Source organism: Rhipicephalus sanguineus, chromosome 3 (genome assembly GCF_013339695.2).
Source record: "Rhipicephalus sanguineus isolate Rsan-2018 chromosome 3, BIME_Rsan_1.4, whole genome shotgun sequence".
Classification (NCBI taxonomy): Eukaryota; Metazoa; Arthropoda; class Arachnida; order Ixodida; family Ixodidae; genus Rhipicephalus; species Rhipicephalus sanguineus.
Window position 1 is genome coordinate 8,297,487 of NC_051178.1, and position 24,220 is coordinate 8,321,706.

General features: G+C 49.2%; 1 protein-coding gene across 1 annotated transcript; it reads left to right on the forward strand.

Moving 5' to 3' along the window:
• The first annotated feature begins 3,806 nt into the window (after window positions 1-3,806).
• Window positions 3,807-23,964, forward strand: LOC119384785 (uncharacterized). The gene is made up of 3 exons (XM_037652484.2): window positions 3,807-3,886; window positions 18,674-18,860; window positions 23,466-23,964. Exons 1-3 carry the CDS (start codon window positions 3,807-3,809, stop codon window positions 23,622-23,624), a joined length of 426 nt encoding a protein of 141 aa, XP_037508412.1. The 3' UTR covers window positions 23,625-23,964.
• The last annotated feature ends 256 nt before the right edge of the window (window positions 23,965-24,220 follow it).

Genomic DNA, 24,220 nt, shown 5'->3' on the forward strand with positions numbered 1-24,220 from the left:
TGAGATTAAGGGAAGGCGAGGGATGGCTTAGGCCAACCGAGATCGCTAAAGTGCTCCAAACTTTCGAACAAGCGAAAGGGAAAGGGCGTGCTTCAAAGCAACCAATTGTAGAAATGGGGCAAAAGCCGGCGACACGAGTTGAGAAAGGGGCTCTGAAATGCCACTTATGTCACGGCTCAGGCCATTTCGCTAAAGAGTGCCCGAAGGCTAGTGATAAGGAGAACGACCCGAAGAAGGCTACCGAACCAAAGCGGAAGGTCCAAAAAGTAATTTTAACCCACGAGACGGAAATTGAAATACCCAATGGAGTCCTTAGCGCAAAGGTGAAGTCTCTGAAACACGAGGGTGAAGGCACAAATAAACTGCAGTTAATTCCTGTATCATGTGCAGGTATAGCCGCAGATGCGATTTTGGATACGGGGAGTGAGATAACCTTCATTCGGGAGAGTCTGCTTCCGCATAGTCTAATAGAGTCGTGTGGCAAGGTGAGATTGGTGTCTGCTTTTGGTAAAACGATCGAGGCAAGGCTAGCTACGTTGCCGGTCAAATTAAATAGCCCGCGAGAGGTTACGGAGCCTCAGAGCGTTGACCTACTCTGCGCGTTAACTGATGAGCTCGTCGAGGGCACAGATTGTTTGTTGACCGAGGAAGATTGGAAACTTTTGTTGAAGGCCAGCAGCCCTCTGGCACCCTGTCGAGCACCGGCCCATCCTGCTCATCAGGCAGAACAAGCAGTGAAACCAAAAGTAGTGGCCTGCAATCTTACCTTGGAGGAAAAAGACGTTTCCGGGGAAGATGCGCAAATTGTTGAAGAAAGGGAGGCGTCGTTAGGCCAAAGAGAAGAGTTTCGCAATGTGCAGTTGGGTGACGCTACGCTAAAGAAATGTTGGGAAGATGCTCGTAGTGGGAAATCCGGCATGTTCATTTCAGACGGGCTGTTATACCACTGCGACTCAATAGCAGGCACTCGAGTGAGTCAGCTAGTGGTCCCCAAAGATAAGCGTACTGAGGTAATGCACTTAGCCCATGAGTCACTATGTGGGGGACATCTAGGGCTAAAGAAAACAAAAGCTCGCATTAAGTATAACTTCTTTTGGCCGGGTATGGCGAAGGAGATATTAGAGCATTGTCGTTCGTGCCATGAATGTCAAATTCGTTCAGACAGGCGTCGCACGGATAGGGTGGCTATAACTCCGCTCACTAGACCCGAACACCCTTTCCAAGTTGTCAATGTAGATGTAATCGGACCCCTGGACACACCGTCAGCGAGAGGGCATAAGTACGCGCTGTGCTTAGTGGACCTTTGCACGAGGTGGCCAGAGGTGGTCCCACTGCGCTCTTTGACAGCTAAGGCAACTTGAGATGCACTGATTGAGATCTTCAGTCGCACAGGCGTTCCGGAGATGATCTGCTCCGATCAAGGAACTAATTTTAAATCTCAGCTCACGCAAACGATGCTGGAGAAATTAGGCTGCACACCAAGATTCTCAACCCCAGAACACCCAGAGAGTAATGGAGTTGTAGAGAGGTGGAATCGGGTACTGAAAAACATGTTGTATCATGTCATTCAGAGAGACTCCAAGAATTGGGACAAATTGATCCCAATGGTTTTATGGGCTTATCGGGAAGTTCCCCATGAGGTAACAGGAGTAGCTCCGTTTCGTCTATTGTATGGAAGGAATCCCACGGGACCGCTTCTAATACTGCAGAGGACGTGGACGGGAGAAATGCCGGTGCCGGCAATATTGAGAGAAAGCCCCGCTAAGTATTTACAGCAACTTAAGGAGCAGCTCGAGACTGCCGCTAATATTGCTGAGCTAATGAGTGCAACTCATCAGGAGAGTTACGCCAGTGCGTATAATCGCAGCACCAGGCTCAAAGCTTTTAACGTTGGCGACCAAGTTGTGGTTTTCGACAATGATCGGAATTGTAAGATGTCACCTAAATGGCTAGGCCCATTCACAGTGGTTGGACGTGAGCGCGAACATTCTTACCGCGTTGAAACATCTGAGGGAAAGGTGAAAAGTGTCCACGCCAACAACATTCGACCTTACTATGCAAGGGTCAGTCATATTGGGGTCGTCTTCGATGAGGACCATGATTTTGGGGAGGTGGAATATGCTCCACAACCAACCACGGGAAGAGCTAGTACTAACGAGCAAGAAGGTTGCTCATCTTGATGCTGACGCGCAGGCGGAAGTACAGGCGGTGTTCCAAAGACATTGCACACTCTTTGACGGCACCCCGGGTATAGCGAAGGTAGACGAACATAAGATAGAAATAGAACCGGGCCACCAGCCAAAAAAGGTGTTTCCTTATCGGGTGCCTGAACTATTAAAGAAGGAAGTCAGCCGGCAAGTTGACGAACTTTTGACTTCGAAGTTGATCTACCCTACGGAGAGTGAGTTCGCACACCCGGTAGTATGCGTCGGAAAAAAAGATGGGACTATCCGCATGTGTGTGGACACATGCGGATAGTCCCATCCGCTGTGTTAAATGCTGTCACCAAAGTGGATGCGTTCCCTATGATGAATCCTCAGGAATTGATTTTCCGAGTAGGCAGAGCGCAATTCATTACGGTAGTGGACCTTAGGCGCGGGTACTGGCAGGTACCGATGGAAGAGAAGAGTCAGAAATTCACCGCGTTTGTAACGCACGAGGGTCAGTACGCATGGAAAGTGATGCCTTTCGGGCTAAAAAATTCCGCGGCAACCTTTCAAAGAATGGTGAATAAACTCTTGTCGCAACATCAAATGTATGCCACGGCATACCTTGATGATATTGCTATTTTTTCTAGTACTTGGGAGGAGCACTTAAAGCATCTCGACATTATTCTTAAGGTCTTAGATAAGTCGGGACTGAAAGCCAGTCCGGAGTAGTGTCAGATTGCGCAATCCCACATACATTACCTGGGGCATATTGTCGGTTCAGGGACACATGCACCAGACCCTGAAAAAATAGCGGCGATTAAGAACCTGGTACCACCGCGCACCAAAAAGGAACTACGCAGCCTGTTAGGACTTTGCGGCTACTATCGCGAGTACGTCCGAGGATACGCAGAGGTGACGAGCCCGCTCACGCTGTTAACAAAGAAAGCGGTACCTAATAAGATACCCTGGCCGGAGGAAGCCCAGGCGGCATTTGAGATTCTCAAACAATCTTTGTGTGAGGCCGTGGCGCATAACACTCCAGAGCCATCTCAGCCCTACTGGCTTTTCACAGACGCATCAGCTACAGCGGCGGGAGCATGTTTGGCGCAAATGTCAGCCGAGGGGCAAGAGAAGCCTATCGCCTTTGCAGGCCACCGCTTCTCACCGACCCAGATGCGCTGGTCGACCATTGAGAGGGAAGCGTTCGCAATAATATGGGCCTTAAAGAAGTTTGACTACTGGCTTTTTGGTGCCATAGTAAACGTCGTTTCCGACCACAATCCGCTGTCGTACCTTACAACTTCGACTCCGCACGGGGCGAAATTGACAAGATGGGCGCTGGCGTTACAGCGATATCATGTGTCGGTACAACATCGGAAAGGCGTATGTAACGGTAATGCGGATGCATTATCAAGGCTCCAGAATAGTTTATGGAAGCCATCAGAATAACAGTGCCATGCCAACTGGGGGGGACGTGAATGTTCCTGCCCACTTGCTGCTGTATACTGTGGACTGTGTGATTGTGAATTCAAGAAACAGACACTAGTGATCATACTGCTTGAAGCAGCAATGGTGTGCTTGATTGTTTAGCATGTACTTGTTTACATTTCTTGTATTCTCCTGTTGTGTTGTCTCGTAATTCTCGGCTCTCTCGGCATGGTCTTTGACTGTGCAATTATCAACGAAAGCAAACTGGAGGAAGCAGCTCGCTCCCACGATGCCCCCAGGGGTTCCAGGTACGCGACCGTTCTCAGAGGTCGGCTTTTCGGGATTACAGCCCGAATGTGTGGGAAAATGAGGAGAGCAAGCATCTCCTGCTCTATGCTGTCGCTCGAGGCGGCAGCATGCTTGACCACAAGAATGACCGACGTGCGCTTTGGGCGCGCCGACGGCAAGGCAGGGGGAGTCACAACAATGCGCGGTCCTAATGCGGGAAACGCGAGGACACGCAAATTGTCTTTCCGGAACCGTCTTGACTACCGTCACCGGGGGTTTGACTCGATGAGCGTGAGAAACGGCGCGAATGCCTCAGGTGTGCGATACAGATGTATTGCAACGGTGGGAACTCCTGAGAGCGTGGGGTAAAGAGAGTGCCATGATGGGAAAGAGTGCCAAAACGCCTGTCTGCGCTGTAAAGACACTGCTGTCGAGATTAAGGACAGCCCAGTGGCTTAATCTGAGGATAAACGGATTGGATAAGGGAATGTGGAGGCGGACCACCAGTGGCCACCTCCCCTTTCTCTTTGTTACCGCAAGGTACTTAAGACTGGACGGAATTCGTTTCCCTTCAGTTTAGCCTGTAATCACTTAACTGATCGATCAGTAAAACTCCGTACGATGCAACTTCTGTCTGGGCCGTAACCACTTGGTGGTCGAACAGTGAGACTCGGTTCTTCGTATGTAGTAACAGTATTCTAGGCTCTAACTTAAGAAAAGTTAAGTAGAAGAGTAAGATGCTGTTGATATCTATGTTATCATAGGTGTGCTTCGGCAAGATGTACATATGACTGTAAATATTTCGCTGCAATATACCTTCAAGTTTTTAGATGCGAAGTATCTTAAGGCGGAGCGCAATCCGGTGGTGGTGGTGGTGTGCGGCGTGACCACCCTTACTGCGCATGCGCATACCCTCTCCACACACCTACTCTCCACTCACCCTCTCTCCTCCACCTCTCCACTTTCCCTCTCCTCTTCCCCTCTCCACTTTCCCTCTTCACTTTCCCTCCCTTCTCCCCATCTCCCCTCCCCTTTCCACTTTCCCTCTCCCCTCCCCCTTTCCACTCTTCCACTGAAACGCGGGCTAGACATGCCGAAATTCTCTCCTGCGCAACGCCGCGATGAGCTCGAGCGCATGCGCGTCCCCTCCCCTTCTCCCTCCTCTCCTACGCTGCCCCCTCTCGCCCACCTGTCGACCGCGTTCCCCGCTCGCCCTGTGAGAATTAACGGCCGGGCTAGATGGAAGATACGACGCGCGTAGCGTCCCTCTTCGCGTTCCACGACGCGAGGTCGGTAGCATGCCCAACGAACGCCAACGAAACGCGATCGTGCAAGTGCTCCGGCTTCGCATCGCCTCATGGTCCCCTTTAGCGGGAGATGGTGTAATTTTTTATTACCTCCAACCTGCCTCCTGCTTCATCGACGTCGATCATCTCTTTGACGGGACTTCAATTCACATCAAGGAGAAAACGAACAAGAGAAAAACATAACATAAGGGGTCTGTAGTGATTAGAGCAAAGGCGGAGAGGGAAATAAAGAGGGAAACAGAAAAGGCAGCTTGTTGTACGCATCGTTTTGTACAAACGGGTGAAGTACAGTAGACACTCGTTAAACGGAAACTGAAGGGACCAGAAAAATGTGTTTCATTTAACTGGCATTCCATTTACAGAGAGTAAAAAAGGGTTACAGAATTCAAAATGCTAAACCCATCATATTAGAGACAGTTGTTCCATTTAAGCTACACTTCCGCTTAAGAGATTTCCATTTGTGCTTAATTAATGTGGTCTAATTAGACTGCAACAAAATGCAGGCTTTATTAGCAAGGACAGCCTTACATAACATTGTTCCATGGTATACATGGCTGCTAGTACATTAACTGAAATTTATATTTTACCAATACACAGCCCTATATATACATTCTTGCAAGGGGTTCACAGATCTCTTGTCGGTATTGGTAGGTTTCTCAGACACCTCTAACTTTTAAAGGGGTCCTGCAGCACTTTTCCAAGTAACCATCGAACGGCTTCATTGAAGGAGTTTATTGCCTCACGAATCGACCGCTGCAAAAATTTTCAGAATCCGTCAAGTACGAGAGGAGTTAAAAAGATTTGTCGCATGCTGTAATGGCTTTCCCTCTTCTGTCGTTCCCGCGAGCGTGCTGAAAGCAAAGCAAGGAGGGATGGCACAGGAACAAGAAGTTACGTCACCCGCGCGTCATGACCTTGAGAACTTTTTCTTTGTTTTCGAGCACGCAGCTTACTTTCAGTGTGATGGTGAGCACACGTGTGGGCTCATGGTGGTCTGCCGCGGCGGCCACGGTAACTATGCTCAAATGAGCTGATGGCCATGAATTTGGGCATCATTTGTAAAAAGAAGAGGGAGCGATTTGTAGCCGACTTTGACAATTAATTGTAAGTTATAGGCCGCGAAATGAGCTATAACGTTCGGCTCAAATGTTTTCAGGAGCCTCGACAAGCAATCGGCAGCGTTTTCTGACCCTGCTGAAAAAGTGTTGCAGGACCCCTTTTAAACACTGCTTTGGTAAGCCTTTCTTCCAGAGACAGTTTTATTGCAAGAATGTTGATGTGCCTAAATGAACAGTGTACTTACCTTTATTAGTAGGATGCTCAAGCACATTGGTGGTGTGCTTCAGTTGTAATATATACCCGCCACGGTGATATAGTGGTTAAGGTGCTTGACTGCTGACCCAAAGGTCACGGGATCAAATCCCGGCTGCAGTGGCCACATTTCGATAGAGATGAAATCATAGGTCGGCAAACTCACTTATGAGTCAACCCACTCTGACTCGGATCAAGCCGTGAGTCTGAGTGAGTCAGGCCGAGTAATATTTTCGTAAGTCTGAGTCCGAGTGAGTCCGAATGAGGAAAATTTCGGTGAGCCTGAGTCTGAGTGAGCCCTAAGGGCAAAATATATTTCATGAGTGAGTCTGAGTGAGCTTCACATTTGTTTGCCGACCTATGGTCCTACCTACTCAACTTCAGCATTACTACCAGCCTTATGATGACTCACGTTTATACTCACGTCTACTCACACACACAGCGTTCATAAGCCATCTCAATATTTATTGATCAGAGGCATGAGTTACGGAGGGGGGTTTGACTTCTTTATGGCAAAATCTTTCATGGGAAGGCCTTGATAAGATATCCCGCGTGAGTCATCTCTTTCAATAAAAATGTCCTTACTGCATTGTAACCATTTATAACTCGTATTTGAAGGTATGAAGTGAAAACGCGCTAAGTAGAACACCAGTTATATGAGATATCGATGTTGAAGAGCATTGACACTATGGTCGAAAAAGTAAATTATACGCTAATGGACGCATGAGTGGACTCACTCAGACTCAGATCGAGCCGTGAGTCTGAGTCAGAGCAAGTCCGAGCGAGCAATATTTTGCCGAGTTTGAGTCCGAGTGAGTCCGGTTGAGAGAAATATATTTCGTGAGTGAGTCTGAGTGTGCTCCACATTTTGTGCCGACCTGTGGGTGAAATGCTAGACGCCCATTTGCTTAGATTTAGGTGCACATTTAAGAACCCCAGGTAAACCTCAACAATTATGATATTGTCACGTGGTCGTGACGTCGACGAAGGCAGCAGTCAGCACGTCCGAGATGAAACTCTTTATTAGGCCGAACTTGTGGCCGGGAAAAATGAAACTTCAGCTACAGCAATAAACTGATAGCGGCGAACAGAGCGTCGACCGTCGATCAACTGACAAGTGGTGAAGCGCGTCGGCTTTTATACAGGCGCTATCGAACTTTCCAGCGATATCGCTGCTCGTTGCGCATGTTCTAGAATAAGCTCGAGCGTTCGCGTCTTGCGCGCAATCTTAACAAAACGATCTACTAATCTCGTGAAGCTTCTCGAACACTGAGGCGCGGTTCGCGCTGAGCGTCGCTGGCAGTCTTTGTGGGCGAAAACGGAATACAACAAAAGTGATAATAAGGAACGCACGTGGCAATGCCCCCCTCTGAAAAAGCATCGCCCCGATGCTTAAAACAGAGCATTGGGGGGGGGGGGGGGTTATGGTCAATGCATGCAACAATAAATAGCAAAAAAAAAGAAAGTACAATAAACAATAATCGCAAGCAAGAAAGTACAATAATAAAGGAAAAGTACAGCCTTCAGATCACTAACGCGCGTAATACGGCTTGAGGCGCACGACATGGACGACTTCAGGTCGTGCACGGCGCCGCTGAGAGTTCGTAATGCCGTCAGGGACAACCTCGTAGTCGAGTGCGCCGAGGCGTCGAAGTACCCTGTACGGTCCGAAGTATCGTCGAAGAAGCTTCTCACTAAGTCCCCGTCGGCGTATTGGCGTCCATACCCACACACGGTCACCGGGTTGGTATTCCATGTGGCGTCGTCGAAGGTTGTAGCGGCGGCTGTCAGTCGTCTGCTGGTTCTTAATCCTTAGGCGGGCGAGCTGTCGTGCTTCTTCGGCGCGCTGTAGGTAGGTGGTCACGTCGATGTTTTCCTCGTCGGTCACGTTTGGTAACATGGCGTCGAGCGTCGTTGCCGGGCTCCGTCCGTAGACCAACTTGTATGGCGTCATCTGCGTCGTTTCCTGTACGGCCGTGTTGTACGCGAAGGTCACGTACGGAAGGATGGCATCCCACGTCTTGTGTTCGACGTCGACGTACATGGCCAGCATGTCGGCGATGGTCTTATTTAGACGCTCGGTGAGGCCGTTGGTCTGTGGGTGGTACGCGGTGGTCCGGCGGTGGCTTGTGTGGCTGTATTCCAAGATCGCCCGAGTTAGGTCAGCCGTAAACGCCGTACCTCTGTCGGTGATGAGAACCTCTGGGGCGCCGTGTCGAAGGACGATGCTCTCAACGAAGAACTTGGCTACCTCAGTGGCACTGCCTTTGGGCAGGGCTTTTGTTTCGGCGTAGCGGGTGAGGTAGTCGGTGGCCACGACGATCCATTTATTTCCGCAAGTCGACGTTGGGAACGGCCCCAGGAGGTCCATCCCGATCTGCTGGAATGGTCGCCGAGGAGGCTCGATCGGCTGAAGGAAGCCGGCTGGTCTTGTGGGCGGTGTCTTTCGTCGCTGACAGTCTCGGCACGTCCTTACGTAGCGAGTGACGTCGGCGGCAAGGCGCGGCCAGTAGTACTTTTCCTGTACTCGTGCGAGCGTGCGGGAAAGTCCGAGGTGTCCAGCCGTCGGGTCGTCGTGCAGGGCATGCAGAATTTCTGGTCGCAGTCCTGAAGGTACAACGACAAGGTAGCTGGCTCGGGCAGGAGAGAAGTTCTTCTTTACGAGGACGTTGTTTTTCAAGGCAAATGATGCCAACCCTCGCCTGAATACTTTTGGGACAACGATGGTCCTGCCCTCCAGGTATTCAACTAGACTCTTCAGCTCCGGGTCGGCTCGCTGTTGTTCGGCGAAGTCGTCGGTACTTATGGCTCCCAAGAAGCTGTCATCATCGTGGTCGTCGGGCGGTGGTGGGTCGACGGGGGCACGAGACAAGCAGTCGGCGTCGGAGTGTTTCTTTCCGGACTTGTAAACGACGGTAATGTCGAATTCTTGAAGTCGTAGGCTCCACCGTGCGAGCCGACCTGAAGGGTCCTTCAAGTTAGCTAGCCAACACAATGCGTGGTGGTCGCTCACAACTTTGAAGGGCCTGCCGTAGAGGTAGGGGCGAAACTTGGATGTAGCCCAGATGATCGCTAGGCACTCCTTTTCCGTTGTGGAATAGTTCGCTTCTGCCTTTGATAGCGACCGGCTAGCATAACTGATGACCCTTTCCTGCCCGGCAGTCTTCTGCACAAGGACGGCGCCGAGTCCTACGCTGCTTGCGTCGGTGTGGATTTCCGTATCGGCGTATTCATCGAAATGCGCTAGTATCGGAGGCATCTGAAGGCGTTGTTTCAGTTGTTCAAATGCTTCGATTTGCGCCGTTTCCCACTTGAATGGCACGTCCGTCTTCGTGAGGTTAGTTAGCGGCTCGGCGATTCGTGAAAATTCCTTGACGAAGCGCCTGTAGTAGGCGCACAAGCCGAGAAAACGGCGCACGGATTTGGTGTCGCTGGGTGGCGGGAAGGCAGCGATGGCAGCTGTTTTCCGCGGGTCTGGGCGAACACCATCCCTGCTGATAACGTGACCCAAAAATAAGAGCTCCTCGTACGCGAAGCGGCACTTTTCAGGCTTCAAAGTGAGGCCGGAGGTCTTGATTGTTTCAAGTACAGCTTCAAGGCGCCGGAGGTGTTCGTCGAAGCTTGAGGCAAACACGACTACGTCGTCCAAGTACACGAGGCACGTCTGCCACTTCAAGCCAGCCAGCACTGTGTCCATAACACGTTGGAATGTCGCAGGTGCCGAACAAAGACCGAAGGGCATGACCTTGAACTCGAAGAGGCCGTCTGGTGTTATAAAGGCCGTCTTTTCTCGGTCTCTCTCGTCGACTTCGATTTGCCAGTAGCCGGTCTTGAGGTCCATCGACGAAAAGTACTTCGCGTTGTGGAGTCGATCCAGGGCGTCGTCTATCCGTGGTAGAGGGTACACGTCCTTCTTCGTGATTTTGTTCAGGCGACGATAATCGACGCAGAAGCGTAGGGTTCCATCCTTCTTCCTCACTAACACTACGGGAGACGCCCACGGACTCTTGGACGGCTGGATGATGTCGTCGCGTAGCATTTCGTCGACTTGCTTCTTAACGGCGTCCCTTTCTCGCGTCGAAACCCGGTAGGGACTCTGACGGAGTGGTCGAGCATTTTCTTCCGTTATGATACGGTGTTTAGCAAGGGGCGTTTGCCGGACCCGTGATGACGACGAGAAACAGTCCTTGTATTTCTTCAGAAGGCATCGGAGCTGTTGGTGTTGGCGGGCGGGAAGGCTTGGATTTACGTCGAAGGATGGCTCAGGCATTGCGGTTGTCGTTGTAGCTTCGTCAGAATCTGAAAAGGCAAACGCATCGCTGACAGCCAAGATTTCTTCGATGTACGCAATCGTCGTGCCCCTGCTCAGGTGTCTGTATTCTTGGCTGAAATTCGTTAGCATCACGCTTCCTTTCCCTTCATACAGCCGAGCAATGCCTCTTGCGACGCAAATGTCACGGTCTAGCAGCAAACCCTGATCGCTCTCGATGACACCTTCGATGCATTCAGCCGTTTCGGTGCCGACGGGAATTATGATGCTGGATCTAGGAGGAATGGTGACTTGATCCTCGAGCACGTTCAGGGTATGTTGGCATGGGTTCGTATCCGGCGGTGTCGCTTTCTCCGACGATAGGGTTATCGACTTGGTTCTTAAGTCGATGACGGCGCCGTGGTCACTTAGGAAATCCATTCCAAGTATCACATCCCTGGAACAGTTTTGTAGGATTACAAAGCTCGCAGGATAAGTCCGGTTGTTGATAGTGACTCTCGCTGTGCAGACACCAATCGGCGTTATTAGATGGCCTCCAGCGGTCCGGATCTCGGGGCCTTCCCAAGCAGTCCTAACTTTCTTCAACTTTGCTGCGAACGGCCCACTGACGACGGAATAGTCGGCTCCAGTATCGACGAGAGCGGTGACGTTGTGGCCGTCGATCAGAACGTCGAGGTCGCTAGTCCGCCGTCTTGCGTTGCGGTTACGTCGCGGCGTCGGGTCACGGCTACGTCGGTTTGCACCGCTGCTTCTGCGTTGCGTCGTCAGGTCTGCTTCCGGTCGCAAAGTTTCGTCTTCAGGACGTCGACGTCGTTCGGCGTGCGGCGGGGGCTCGGAACTTCGTCGCGGTGTCGTCGTCGACGGCGGAGGATCTTCAGCATTTCGTCGTTCAGCAACCGCACCTCCACCGGTTGCTGCCCTTAGTTTTCCGGATATGGGCTAGGCGACCGGCCACGGTTTGGGCCAGTGTACTGCCGGCGGTGCGGTGACATGTAGCGGCCGGGCGACGGTGAGCGGGAAGGTCGTCGTTCTTGCCACTGTGCGCCTGTGAGGTAGTCGTCGATGTCGCGAGGCCGTTCGCCTGGCTGCGGGCGCGGCGCGTTGACGGGGAATCCGCGGAGCCCCATCTGACGGTACTGGCAGCGGCGGTACGTGTGGCCGGCCTCCCCGCAGTGGTAGCAGAGCGGGCGGTTGTCAGGGGCGCGCCAAACGTCGGTCTTCCTTGGCGCGTAGCGCGGGGCATAGCGCTGGGCGACAGGAGGACAGTAGGGTGTCGGTGGTGGTGGCGGCGGCGGCGTCTGGCGGCGGAACTGCTGCGGCGACGCGGCGTCTTGACGTGGACGAGGAGCGGGGGCGTTGCGTCGGGCTGCAGCAGCGTAGCTCATTGCTTGTGGCTCAGGCTGCGCTGGTTCAGGTGCTCCCAGAAATTGCTGGATTTCCTGGCGTACGACGTCGGCGATCGGGTCCACTTGAGGCTGGGAGGAGGGCAACAATTTACGCAGCTCCTCCCGCACGATAGTTCTGATGGTGTCACGCAGGTCATCAGATTGTAGCGCGTGAACCTCCCCGAAGGTCGTCGTAGGAATGCGGCGGTTGTACTGTCTCGTACGCATTTCCAGCGTCTTCTCGATCGTCGTTGCTTCCGTCAGGAATTCTTGGACGGTCTTGGGTGGGTTACGCATGAGTCCAGCGAAGAGTTCTTGCTTGACCCCTCGCATGAGGAAGCGGACTTTCTTTTCCTCGAGCATGTCGGGGTCAGCGTGGCGGAAAAGTCGGTTCATTTCTTCCGTGAAGATGGCCACGTTTTCGTTCGGATGTTGCGCCCGTGTCTCCAACAAGGCCGCGGCCCTTTCTTTTCGGACGACGCTCGTGAACGTCGCCAAAAAATTGCCGCGGAAGAGGTCCCAAGTACGGAGTGAGGACTCCCGATTCTCGTACCAGGTCCTTGCTGCGTCTTCCAAATAAAAGTACACGTGGCGCAGGTTGTCGTCGGAGGTCCAGTTGTTAAATGTCGAGACCCTTTCAAACGTCTCCAACCAGGTCTCGGGGTCTTCACATGGTGAACCACGGAATGTCGGCGGCTCCCTTGGCGGTTGCATCACTATCGCTGCAGGGGACACTGCGGTCGTCATTGTGCTTGTTGCCTTCGTTGCCGTGGCTCTAGACTTGTCCGGTAGGGGTCCGTACTCCGGTGCTAGGCCTTGTTGCCTACGGCTAGCTCGCTGTTCGTGGTTGGCGTCGATGTCTTCTCCGCGCTGGGGGTCGGGTTCACGGCTTGACGGGGGCGTCCGGATCATGAAGGAACAGCACCTCCACCAGATGTCACGTGGTCGTGACGTCGACGAAGGCAGCAGTCAGCACGTCCGAGATGAAACTCTTTATTAGGCCGAACTTGTGGCCGGGAAAAATGAAACTTCAGCTACAGCAATAAACTGATAGCGGCGAACAGAGCGTCGACCGTCGATCAACTGACAAGTGGTGAAGCGCGTCGGCTTTTATACAGGCGCTATCGAACTTTCCAGCGATATCGCTGCTCGTTGCGCATGTTCTAGAATAAGCTCGAGCGTTCGCGTCTTGCGCGCAATCTTAACAAAACGATCTACTAATCTCGTGAAGCTTCTCGAACACTGAGGCGCGGTTCGCGCTGAGCGTCGCTGGCAGTCTTTGTGGGCGAAAACGGAATACAACAAAAGTGATAATAAGGAACGCACGTGGCAATATATTTGTAATATGCATGGACTTAACATCAGATACAGACAAGAAAAATGCCTAGTAGCGTGACGAACTTGTTGCTCTGAATATTTTAATAATTATTTTTAATAGGAGCAGTGATGACAGAGAGGTAGCCTCACATTCAAGATGATCATGGTTCGAATTTCAGTGCCATGCGATTCCCCACCAGATTTTTAAAAAATCCGTGCATTGATGGATTTGCATAAAGAGGCCTGGGATGCGGCCTCATACTGGTGACCCAGGTGACAGAGTGCTTTTGACGAGGTGACGAGGCCTGTTTCGTCACTCATTGCTGGCGCATAGATTTTTGCACTTTTTTCAGGCTTTGCAGGCCTAGGCTTCTTATGAAAACTACTTTACCCTCTCCAACCCTGGTTTGTGTTGGCACGAGCACATGCAATGCTTTATAACACATACTAGGTACATTGACTGTTCCCCCTTTTCACTCTTAGTGCGATACTGCATAGCATAACTTTACTGTAGCAGAGCTGATTATTGAGCAATGGGGAACCAAGTAATGTATAAGTGAGCATTTCCATATTCACTTTGCCACTGTTGAGATGATGATGTAACCCTGCTACTAAGCCCCCATATTGTTTTCACATTCAGAATTTTGAAGGATCTATCTACAACAAACGAAACAGTGAAATAGCCGACTGCAAATATAAAGGCATGGTTCGGAAGGAGTTAAGTGTTTGCAGATACACATTGCAAGTTCTGCCAGGCAACCAGAGCGACTAAATAAATTCTGGCATCGTTTGGAGATCTAAGCAACAGTCCATCTGAGTGCCTATCTGAACAACAAAGCATAGAAACAGAACGAAATGGCTTCATGCATAACCATAACAACAAAACGTCGATCGTGAGCATCCTGTACGTGGCATGGTGTGTCGCTTCATTGCAAAGAAGCCCTCTAGCACTTTTCAAGCCATTGGATTTTTTTTCTTTATTGGTAGGTAGCATAGTCTGACAGTTACAGATGATAATGTAGATAAAACCAATATGACGATAGTATGGCTGCGGGCTGCTTTTTTTTCCCTTGAGAGAAAAAAACGTATAGGGACAATACCAAGTTTGATTAAATTGTTGCATGTAGGACAGGCATCATACCTGTAATTCCCCACCCTATCATGTGGGAAATGACAGGGTGCCGTTAAAAAAAGTAGGCGATTGTATGGTAATGTTTGCCTGAAAGGCCAGCCATGCCTTCACCCTTAAAGCCAGAGGGGTCAGCAAGTTCTACTGCTCCTAAAAATGTGCATCCATTTTTATCTGCATGTACTATCATTCACAAGTAGTAGTTGTAGAGGATCTCACTAGATGCAAACCAATAGTGGCTCTTTTGATGCGTACTTTGCACCAACCTCCTGCCGTTTGATATGCTAATACAATATTTCTATTATTACTACTGATTTAACAAGAGTTGAATGTCTTGAATGTAAGAAGCAGAATCGCAACTCGCGCGTACCGTTGCTTTCGTTTAATTAAAAGCAGCGGTACGCGCGCTTAAGTGCTACAGCAGTACCGCATTTCTTCACTCCACGTTATTTGAAAGAAAAAAAAAACAGTCATACAGGATCACAACAGGCAGTGAACCGTATGGACTCGCGAGATGCTCCGATGCCAAGGTACACGCTAGAAGTGCATATGACATGGAGGACAAAGAACAGCAAAGCCGACGTGTTAATTATATATCGAGTTATGCGTATCAACAAATGGGATATTGTGCCGAAAACGGGAAAATTGTTGCAAACTCAAATGCAAGTTGCGGGTTGGCGGTCACGGTAATAGAAACATCAGCGCTTGTACTATGTCCTTCTCGTCGTGTTCGCGCTGATTTTTCCAAGAATACCCGTGTAGTGTGCTGATTTAACCTCTTATCATGCCCATAAGAAGTGACAGTGAGCACTGTATGCTGCCGTAAACCGATAAAGCTTGGTGTTAGAGCAAGAATAACAAGAAACTTCGATCACGTCATGAGTAGCTTGCTTACCTTTCAGATTTGCAATAATATCCACGATCGTCTTTCTTGAGGTGCCCGTAATGCTTGTAGCGTACACTCCCGCACACATATGTGTTTACAGCACTATGTTAATTGAGTTTTCAATGGACCTTCGAGCTTGAGAGGAAAACTTGAATTCGAAAGTCAAACAGGAAGCCGCCACCGTATGTTTATACAGGAAGCAGATGGCGCTTCGCGCAGCAAGAAACTGAAACCGAAACCTTTTTGCATCGTGGTTTTGTCGTGGTTGCTCGCTGTTTTTCCTCGATTTTTTTTAATTACTAGATTTGTTAGATTCGTATGCAGATGTTGTCACGGCGAAGGCAAGTCGTACTCGTAAACCTTGGGATTGTGAACTTTCGGCGCATTACCGCACCGCCAGTGCAATCGTCGGCAAGTAGAACTCGTTAAAGTTACTTGTGCTTGCTTAGTAAAAATATCTAGCCGAAGAAAACACGGTTTCCGAGAGGCGAGAACATAGACTAGACAGGTGCTCACATTCCACTGTTTATGTTCTTGCATATGCGATTTCACGTGTGCAATCATTGTCGAACAGTACAATTCATTACAGCACATGCTTCCTGTCTGGGAAATAATAATAATAAACAGTTGAAAATGAGCGCGCGACCTGCCTAAATGACCTCCATTTTTCTTGTTTTTGTTTAACGATAATGCAAGCATGCTTTTGTTTATGTGGGACACCTTTCATCGCGACGGTTACGTTACCGTGCAGACGTGGTTCTTGGCCGGCCACATAGAGCGCTGACGTTGTCTGTTTATTTTTATTTACGGCGTTTTCATTCTTGTTCAAATGACAATTTTTTTGTAGACCAGCCGTACGCACATTGTTTGTTTAAAATCACGCGTTGTATCCTGTGTAGTGGGAAGTGCAACAATATGGTAACAGCGTGATGTAGTACTTTACCTACTCGCATTGTCACTGATATGGTAAAGTATTGTTTATGGCACACACAAGTTATTCCCGCTTCACATATTGTTTACTATGCAGCTTTTATGTCTGAATTTATTCCATACATCTTCAGAATCGCAGATATTCTTGCCGCTCACACAAGGCCTGGCAAGTGTTATTTCTTTTCATGAAGTTTATTACTTCTGTCATTCAGTAGTTTAGATAATGACACAAACAGTAATTACCTCTACTTAAGTACAACATAGCTAACTTACACAACTCGATTGGGCTGAAACTGTCCTATTTTGTGACTACTCTTAAATGTAAATGGGCTACTTCTGCTTCTAAATGAATTCTTTGGTGCACTAAATAATCAGCAGTATGGCTGAATATCACATAAATGAAAAAGGACAATAACAGGCGCTACAAAATGGGGCAGTCTCGTATATAGTAAAGCTAAGGACTTCACTTTGCGGGAATCTAATGCAGTTGTACAGACAGTAGAACAGTTGCATGAAAAGCAGCCATCAAGTATGTTCCTCGCATGCGGTAACACGTGTCTGCTGTATGTATCCTACATAACTGGCTTAAAGATCACTAAGACCCTCATAAAAAATATATAACAGATATTGGTGAGCCAAGTGCAGGCATCAGTTACTGCTTCTGATGGTGCAGGTAAGGCAAACGTGAAATTCGATGCTAAAGAATGCTGGGGATTACAACAGAGAGCACCAGTTAATTTCAGAATACTTTCAGGGTTATTCATGAAGGAAAGAAGGTGACTCATAAGGGCTCTTTTTTCTTTGTTATTTATTTATTTATTTATTTACATTACCCTTAGGGCACATAAAGGCGTTACAGAGGGGGTGGGTAATATAACAAAAAAATGTAGTAAAAAACAGAACATAATAACACAACAAATTAATTAGAATACATGTTCAAACAGTATTCAGTTATTCGAGGCTTAAGATATGATCGGTTAGTGCAGTCTTGAAGGATGACACGTCCTCAATGGAGGCGATGGAGGGGGGAAGGGGGTTCCACTCGGCACTGGTTTTTGGCAGAAAGGAGTCTGAAAAAACGTTAGTACGGCAGAAAGGAATAAAAACTTTATGCTGATGATCAAGACATGACGATATGTATGAAGGCTCGGAGATGAGTTCCTGTTTAAGTGAATTATTTTGGTAAAGGAGTTTATGAAAAAGACATAGGCGAGAAATTTTCTTCTAGTTTGCAAATCAATTAGTCCAAGGTTTGATTTCATTAGTGAAACGCTAGATGTGCGGGTATAGTTTAAATTAATGAAACGTGCTGACCGATTTTGAACTGACTCGATGATAGCTGATGATGTTTTTTGACCGGGGTCCCACACAGATCACGCATACTCAAGCTCAGGTCTAATTAGTGTTTTGTACAGCATTAACTTCAAATGGCAGGGGGCTTTAGAAAAATTTCTGCGTATGTAGCCGAGGGATCTGTTGGCATTGTTAGTGATGTATTCGATGTGCGCATGCCATGAAAGATTAGACATGCCATGAAATTAGACATTAGGCGTGCCATGAAAGCTAGACACAATATTAATGCGAACTAACAGACAATAACGCCAAGGAAAGTATAGGGGGGCGGTATCTGTAGTATTTCGAATATACATGTGAAGAAAGTAAAGTGGACGAAAAGATAACTTGCCGCCGGCAGGGACCGAACCTGCAACCTTCGAATAACGCGTCCGATGCTCTACCACTGAGCTACTGCGGTGGTCATCCCCCCGTCCCCTTTATAGGGTATATATGTTCATTTAAACCTAGGAGTGTTAGTCGGTGCCAATCACAGCCATGGCGGCGAGTGTGGAACACTCTTTTTTCTGCCTGTTGGCGTCGCGGGTTATTCATCATTTAAGCCGAGATGTACGAACACTGTGCTGCTTTCAAATTAATAGTTATAACCTTGCATTGTGCAATAGCTTAGTGTGGTTTCTTCCACTAACATGTCATCAGAACCTCATATAGAATAGCTTATCAAGACTAGCTAAAAGCACTTGTGTTAGATGGTTATGGCATACTTTGCTGAAAATGTGAAATTTTTATGTAGATTAGTCGGGAATACAAAAAAGCCAAAGTGCTGCACGTAAGTGGGGTCCCACACGTTTGCGCACCGCTCACTGCCTATCAGCCGGCGCCCAAGTCTGGCTCTTCTGTTCCGGACGATAATCTGCTATCGCGCATGTGCGTTGATATGTTCTCCCTCGCCCTTCGATCACGGCGTTCCTTTATAAAGGACTGCGGATCACGCCGTGGGCGCTTATTTTTGTACACCTTCTTTCGGCAAGCATGCCGCATTAAAAAGTACGTTCTTCCTTCTCGAGGCGTCTTCTTCTCCCGGCTTGGAGCCCAACTCGGCCAAACGTAACAGCTGGTGGCAGCGGCGCGATGGCGGACCCCCGGGAGCTCTGCGGCAGCAGTCGGTGAGGCTTTGGCTTTGTTCTCTGGTACGCCGAGTGTTATAATTTCCAGTCAGGGAATTAGGAAAGGTGGCTTAGAGGACTTTTGTCACAGTTACGGTAGTGAACATGGATTTGAATAGCTTGCTAAAGGTAGATTTGTTGGCCGTAGCAGACGAACTCGGCTTAGAGGTTAGCAAAGCTATTCGAAAACCCGAAATTGTGGGCAAAATTTCAGCCTGTGGGGCGAGTGCCGACGAAATGGCTGAAGCAGTTGATGAAGTGCAGCTGGAGGAAACGCAAAGTGAGAGAAAGAGAGGAGGAACTAAAACAATGCCAATTGGAGCAGCTAAAGCGGTCTCTGGCCACTGAGGCAGAGCCGAGTGCCGTCAATTATGACATGAGAGGTTTTCTTCAGCCTTTTGTTATTGGTAGTGAATTGGGGCTCTTTTTGACAAACTTTGAGCGCACTTGCACAAGAATGGGCTTTGATCTGACGTCCTGGCCTCAAAGGCTTCTGAGTTGTTGCCGGCGGAAGCCGCACAAATTCTAGCTAGGTTAAGCGCTGAAGAAGCGGAATGTTACCAAGACGTAAAAAGGGCCTTGTTAGCAAAGTACAAGTTGTCGCCTGAAGCTTTCCGGCTTAAGTTTAGGAAATCGGTTAAGAAGCCGAACGAAAGCTACTCAGAGTTCGCGTACAGGCTAGCAAGCTTCCAAGAAAATTGGCTAAAAGGTGCTGACGCGTTCGAGGACAAGGCAAAAATGTTTGAGGAAATCTGCCTAGAGCAATTTTGCTCGACACTTCCTGAAAAGCTAAGGGAATGGATTCTCGATAAGCCAGATGTGAGAACGGCCCGCAAGGCAGCAGAGTATGCAGATGACTACTGCGCAAAACACCGTTCCTTTGAAGCAGAAAGAAACATGCGAGGCGCACGAGGCTCTACAGCAGAGCAGAAGGAATTTAGAAAGTTTGAGAAGAAAGATAACAGATAACAAAGCAGGAATCTTTGGATTCACATTTAAACCAATCTTTTGAGGCGCGGAAGCCTATCGTGTGCTTTAAGTGCCAGAAACCAGGACACGTAGCCGCGGGGTGTCGCGTTCCAAAGGTATCGCCGATACAGTTCGTTATGGGGCAGGGCGATGATTTGCTGCAACCTTACCTACATGACATGGAAGTTAACGGCCGAGAATGTAAGGTCTTGCGCGACACAGGTGCAACGTATGACGTGGTGCACTCTTCCCTAGTAAATTCTGGTGACTTCACAGGCGATTATGTGTGCTTAAGGCAAGCCTTGGAAGAAGGCACTCTGAGCTTACCAGTAGCAAACGTAACATTGAAAGGGGCGTTCGCTGAAATTAAGACCGAAGCAGCTGTCTCGGATAGCGTAATGCCACAGTGTCCATATTTGTTGTCAAAAAGAACGGCAAAAGAATTGCTGAGTGCAGGCGTCACACTTGATATGAATCCTGATATGAATGGTTGCCACGAGGTCGATGGCGAAAGAAACCACCGCTCACCAAGAGCCGTCGTCACGCGTTGTCAGTGCCGAGAATCAAAAACGGGGTCAATCAGATAATAACGATGAGGCAAGCTCAGACGCGCATGAATCCGCCCACGAGGAAGGCGAACAGGCACCGTGTTTCATTTCACCCACGAGCTGCGATTTTCAGGCGTTATCTTCCGTCGACAAAGCCACGTTGATCGAAGAACAGAAAACGGATTTAACCCTGACAAAATGCCGTCAAAGCGTCGCAAAGCAAGGCGCAGGCAGTGGTTCGTTCTATGAAAGAAATGGCGTTTTGTACCGAGAGTTTCGGGGCAAGAAAGGCGCAAGCGCTGACCAAATCGTGGTCCCTCTAAAGTACCGTGAGAACATACTAGAACTTTCCCAACGGGCAGGCTAGTCTGGTCATCTCGGAATTACCAAGACAAAAGCGAGGCTGTTAAGCGAGTATTACTGGCCAGGCTGTTTTAAAGATGTGGAGGAGTTTGTTCGTAGTTGTGATGTTTGTCAGCGAACTGGGAGACCACACGAGAAACAAAAGGCCCCTATGACAGCAGTTCCTATAATTACTGAGCCGTTTCGTCGGGTCGTAGTTGACATTGTGGGGCCGTTGCCAGTGACGAAGTCGCGATATAAATATCTTTTGACGATGGTGTGCCCTGCAACTAAATTTCCTGAGGCAATGCCGCTGCGTTGTCTTACATCAGCAGAAATAGTAGACGCCCTCCTTTTGATCTTTTCCCGCGTGGGTTTTCCGAGTGAAGTACAGTCCGATCTCGGCAGTGTGTTCACAAGCGAGTTAACAACCACCTTTCTTAACAGGTGCGGTATCAAGATACACCACAGCTCTATCCAACATCCGCAAAGCAACAGTGTAGAGAGGGTTCATTCTGTAATGAAGCGGGTATTGCGGGCTTTGTGCTATGAGAAAAAAAAAGAATGGGACGCCGCGTTACCAGCTATGCTCTTTGCCTTGCGTTCGGTGGCACATGAATCGACAGGTTTTAGCCCAGCAGAGCTCGTGTACGGAAGAGCGCTGCGCTCCCCGCTTAGGCTAGTTCGTGAAAACTGGGAAGAGAAGGGTAGCGATCCAACTGTGGTCGAGTACGTTTGCAACCTACTGCAACGCCTGTACGACACGCAGGCTCTGGTGGAAGCTAATATGCTTGAAGCTCAGAGAAAAGCAAAAAAAAAACGCTACGACAAAAACAGTAGTGTACGCCAGTTTCACGAAGGGCAAAAGGTGCTCATGTTGCGTACTTCTAAAGCTAACAAGTTGGAGGTACACTGGGAAGGCCCCGGTACGATACAACACAAACTTTCAGACACCACCTACGTTGTTAAACTGCCAGGTCGTAGGAAAGAAGTGCGTATCTATCACAGCAACCTCATGAAGCCGTATGTAGTGCGTGTGCATGTTGCGAACTTGGTGTTAAATCAGCCCGAAGAAGTAGCAGCTGAACTTCCTGACGTTCCCCATGACATGACTTGTTTTTCTGTGGATGAAATCCTTAATTTGACAGCAGACAGTGCTGCTCTAAGTGAAAGCCAGCTTGAAGATTTAACATATTTGATAGCTGAGCACACACACGTGTTCTCAAAGGTACCCGGTCGGACCACTCTGACGACTCATGATATTGAGCTTACACCAGAAGCTGACAGCCCAACGTTGCACAACAGGCGATGTAAAGCTTACAGATGTTCACCGCGCCATGAAAAATTGATGAGGGAGGCGGTTGATCAGATGCTAGCTCTTAAAGTGGCCGAACGAGGTGAAGGCAGCTTCATGTCTCCAATGATAATTGTAGAAACTAACGGTAAAGAACCGCGGCCGTGTATCGATTACCGTAAGCTTAACTCTGTAACTGTTACAAAAGTGTATCCCTTACCGCACATAGAAGACTGCCTTGAAAAGGTGAGCAAAGCCAGGTTTATCTCTACGCTCGATTTAGTGCGGGGGTACTGGCAAGTGCCGCTAACAGAGCGAGCGAGTGAATTGGCTGCCTTCGTGACGCCTTTCGGCACCTTCCGGCCTTTGGTTCTTCCGTTCGGTCTTAAAAATGCCCCCTTCGCCTTTTCGAGACTCGTGGATCAAGTGCTAGCTGGAGCGGAGGCATTCGCACTACCGTATCTGGACGACATCGCAGTATTTTCGAATACTTGGCCGGAACACGTGAACCATTTGCGGGAGGTTCTAAGTCTCCTTGGCAAGGCTGGCCTAACTTTAAAAGCCCAGAAGTGTAAATTAGGTCGCTCAGAAGTCGAGTACCTAGGTCACAGATTAGGTCAAGGACATCGAAGTGCACTTGATTTAAAGGTTCTGCCAATCAAAGAATTCCCTCAGCCGAAAACGAAAACTGAGCTCCGTACTTTCTTAGGGATGGTAGGCTACTACCAACACTATATCAAGTGTTTCTCTCAGGTTGCTAGACCACTTACAGACTCGCTGAAAAAAGACTCTCCTACACGTGTACAATGGGACGAAGCAAAACAAGCGGCCTTCAATTCTTTGAAGGTAGCTCTCACCGAAAAGCCCGTCCTGGCGAGCCCAGACCACTCGAAACCCTTTCTTGTGCAGTGTGACGCGAGCGAAAAAGGGGTAGGTGTAGTTTTGAGTCAGGAAGACGAGCACGGGCATGAGCATCCCATTTTGTATGCCAGCCGAAAGCTGTCTGCTCATGAACAAGCTTACAGTACCATAGAAAAAGAATGCGCGTGCCTCGTTTGGGCTGTAGAAAAGCTTTCCTGTTATTTGGCTGGAGCAGAATTCATTTTCATTACCGATCATCGTCCGCTCACGTGGCTTCAACAGATGTCCAACAAAAATGGCAGGTTGTTACGTTGGAGCCTCAGTTTGCAACCGTACGCGTTTACGGTTAAACATAAGAAAGGATCGCTGCACGCAAATGCAGATGGTCTCAGCAGGGCTTTCTCTCCCTCGGCGCCGGTCGGCCTTGATTCAGTATTCACATAGAACCATAACTGTCGCAAGTCCTCGACAGCCAATTTTGTTCCAATTGGAAGGTTTCCAAAACACTCTGCGTATGAGGGTCTAGCCTGGCCGCACTTGGCAGTTGTTTGCGGTGTTTGCGGGGGTGCTTGCTGTATCGCCTATGCCCAGGACCCTGGCCCGGGATTCGTGCCCTCGGCGTCGCCTGCAGTTTCCTGCCACGCCATGCACTCCACATTTCCGCACATCGGCCTACAAGACCACCGGACCCTGCGCGCGTCAGTGAAGGACGCATCCTTCGACTTGAAGACCGAGCACCGAGTCATTTGACCTCGGACGGTCAGACATCACTTCGCCGGATCCTTGAACATCGGTCGCCAAGTACTTCGGCGCTTCCGTGCACCTCGGATATGCCCATCAAGCGCGCAGCCGGCTGAACTGGTGAAAATCTCCGAAAGTGCCGTTACATTGAAGTCTTCGACGAACCTTTCGCAAAAACCAGTGCGTGTGAAGACTTCTTTACCCCCTTGGTGCTCTTCCGTGGGGAGGGGCTGTTGCGTTTGCGCACCGCTCACTGCCTATCAGCCGGCGCCCAAGTCTGGCTCTTCTGTTCCGGACGATAATCTGCTATCGCGCATGTGCGTTGATATGTTCTCCCTCGCCCTTCGATCACGGCGTTCCTTTATAAAGGAATCACGCCGGATCACGCCGTGGGCGCTTATTTTTGTACACCTTCTTTCGGCAAGCATGCCGCATTAAAAAGTACGTTCTTCCTTCTCGAGGCGTCTTCTTCTCCCGGCTTGGAGCCCAACTCGGCCAAACGTAACAGGAACCACATTACATAGAAGTCTTCAGTGCATTTTAATGCTAAAAGAAATTCATGTTATATACCGTGCCCTTTACAGAGCACTAACATTTGATAATTC

Bases quoted from the DNA above. Each gene is read 5' to 3' on its own strand.
- LOC119384785 (XM_037652484.2), top strand. From the start codon at position 3,807: ATGGTCTTTGACTGTGCAATTATCAACGAAAGCAAACTGGAGGAAGCA. The intron at 3,887-18,673 runs GTACGCGACCGT...TCCTTTATAAAG, and splicing joins GATGCCCCCAGGGGTTCCAG to GACTGCGGATCACGCCGTGG. The intron at 18,861-23,465 runs GTGAGGCTTTGG...GCCTATGCCCAG, and splicing joins GAGCTCTGCGGCAGCAGTCG to GACCCTGGCCCGGGATTCGT.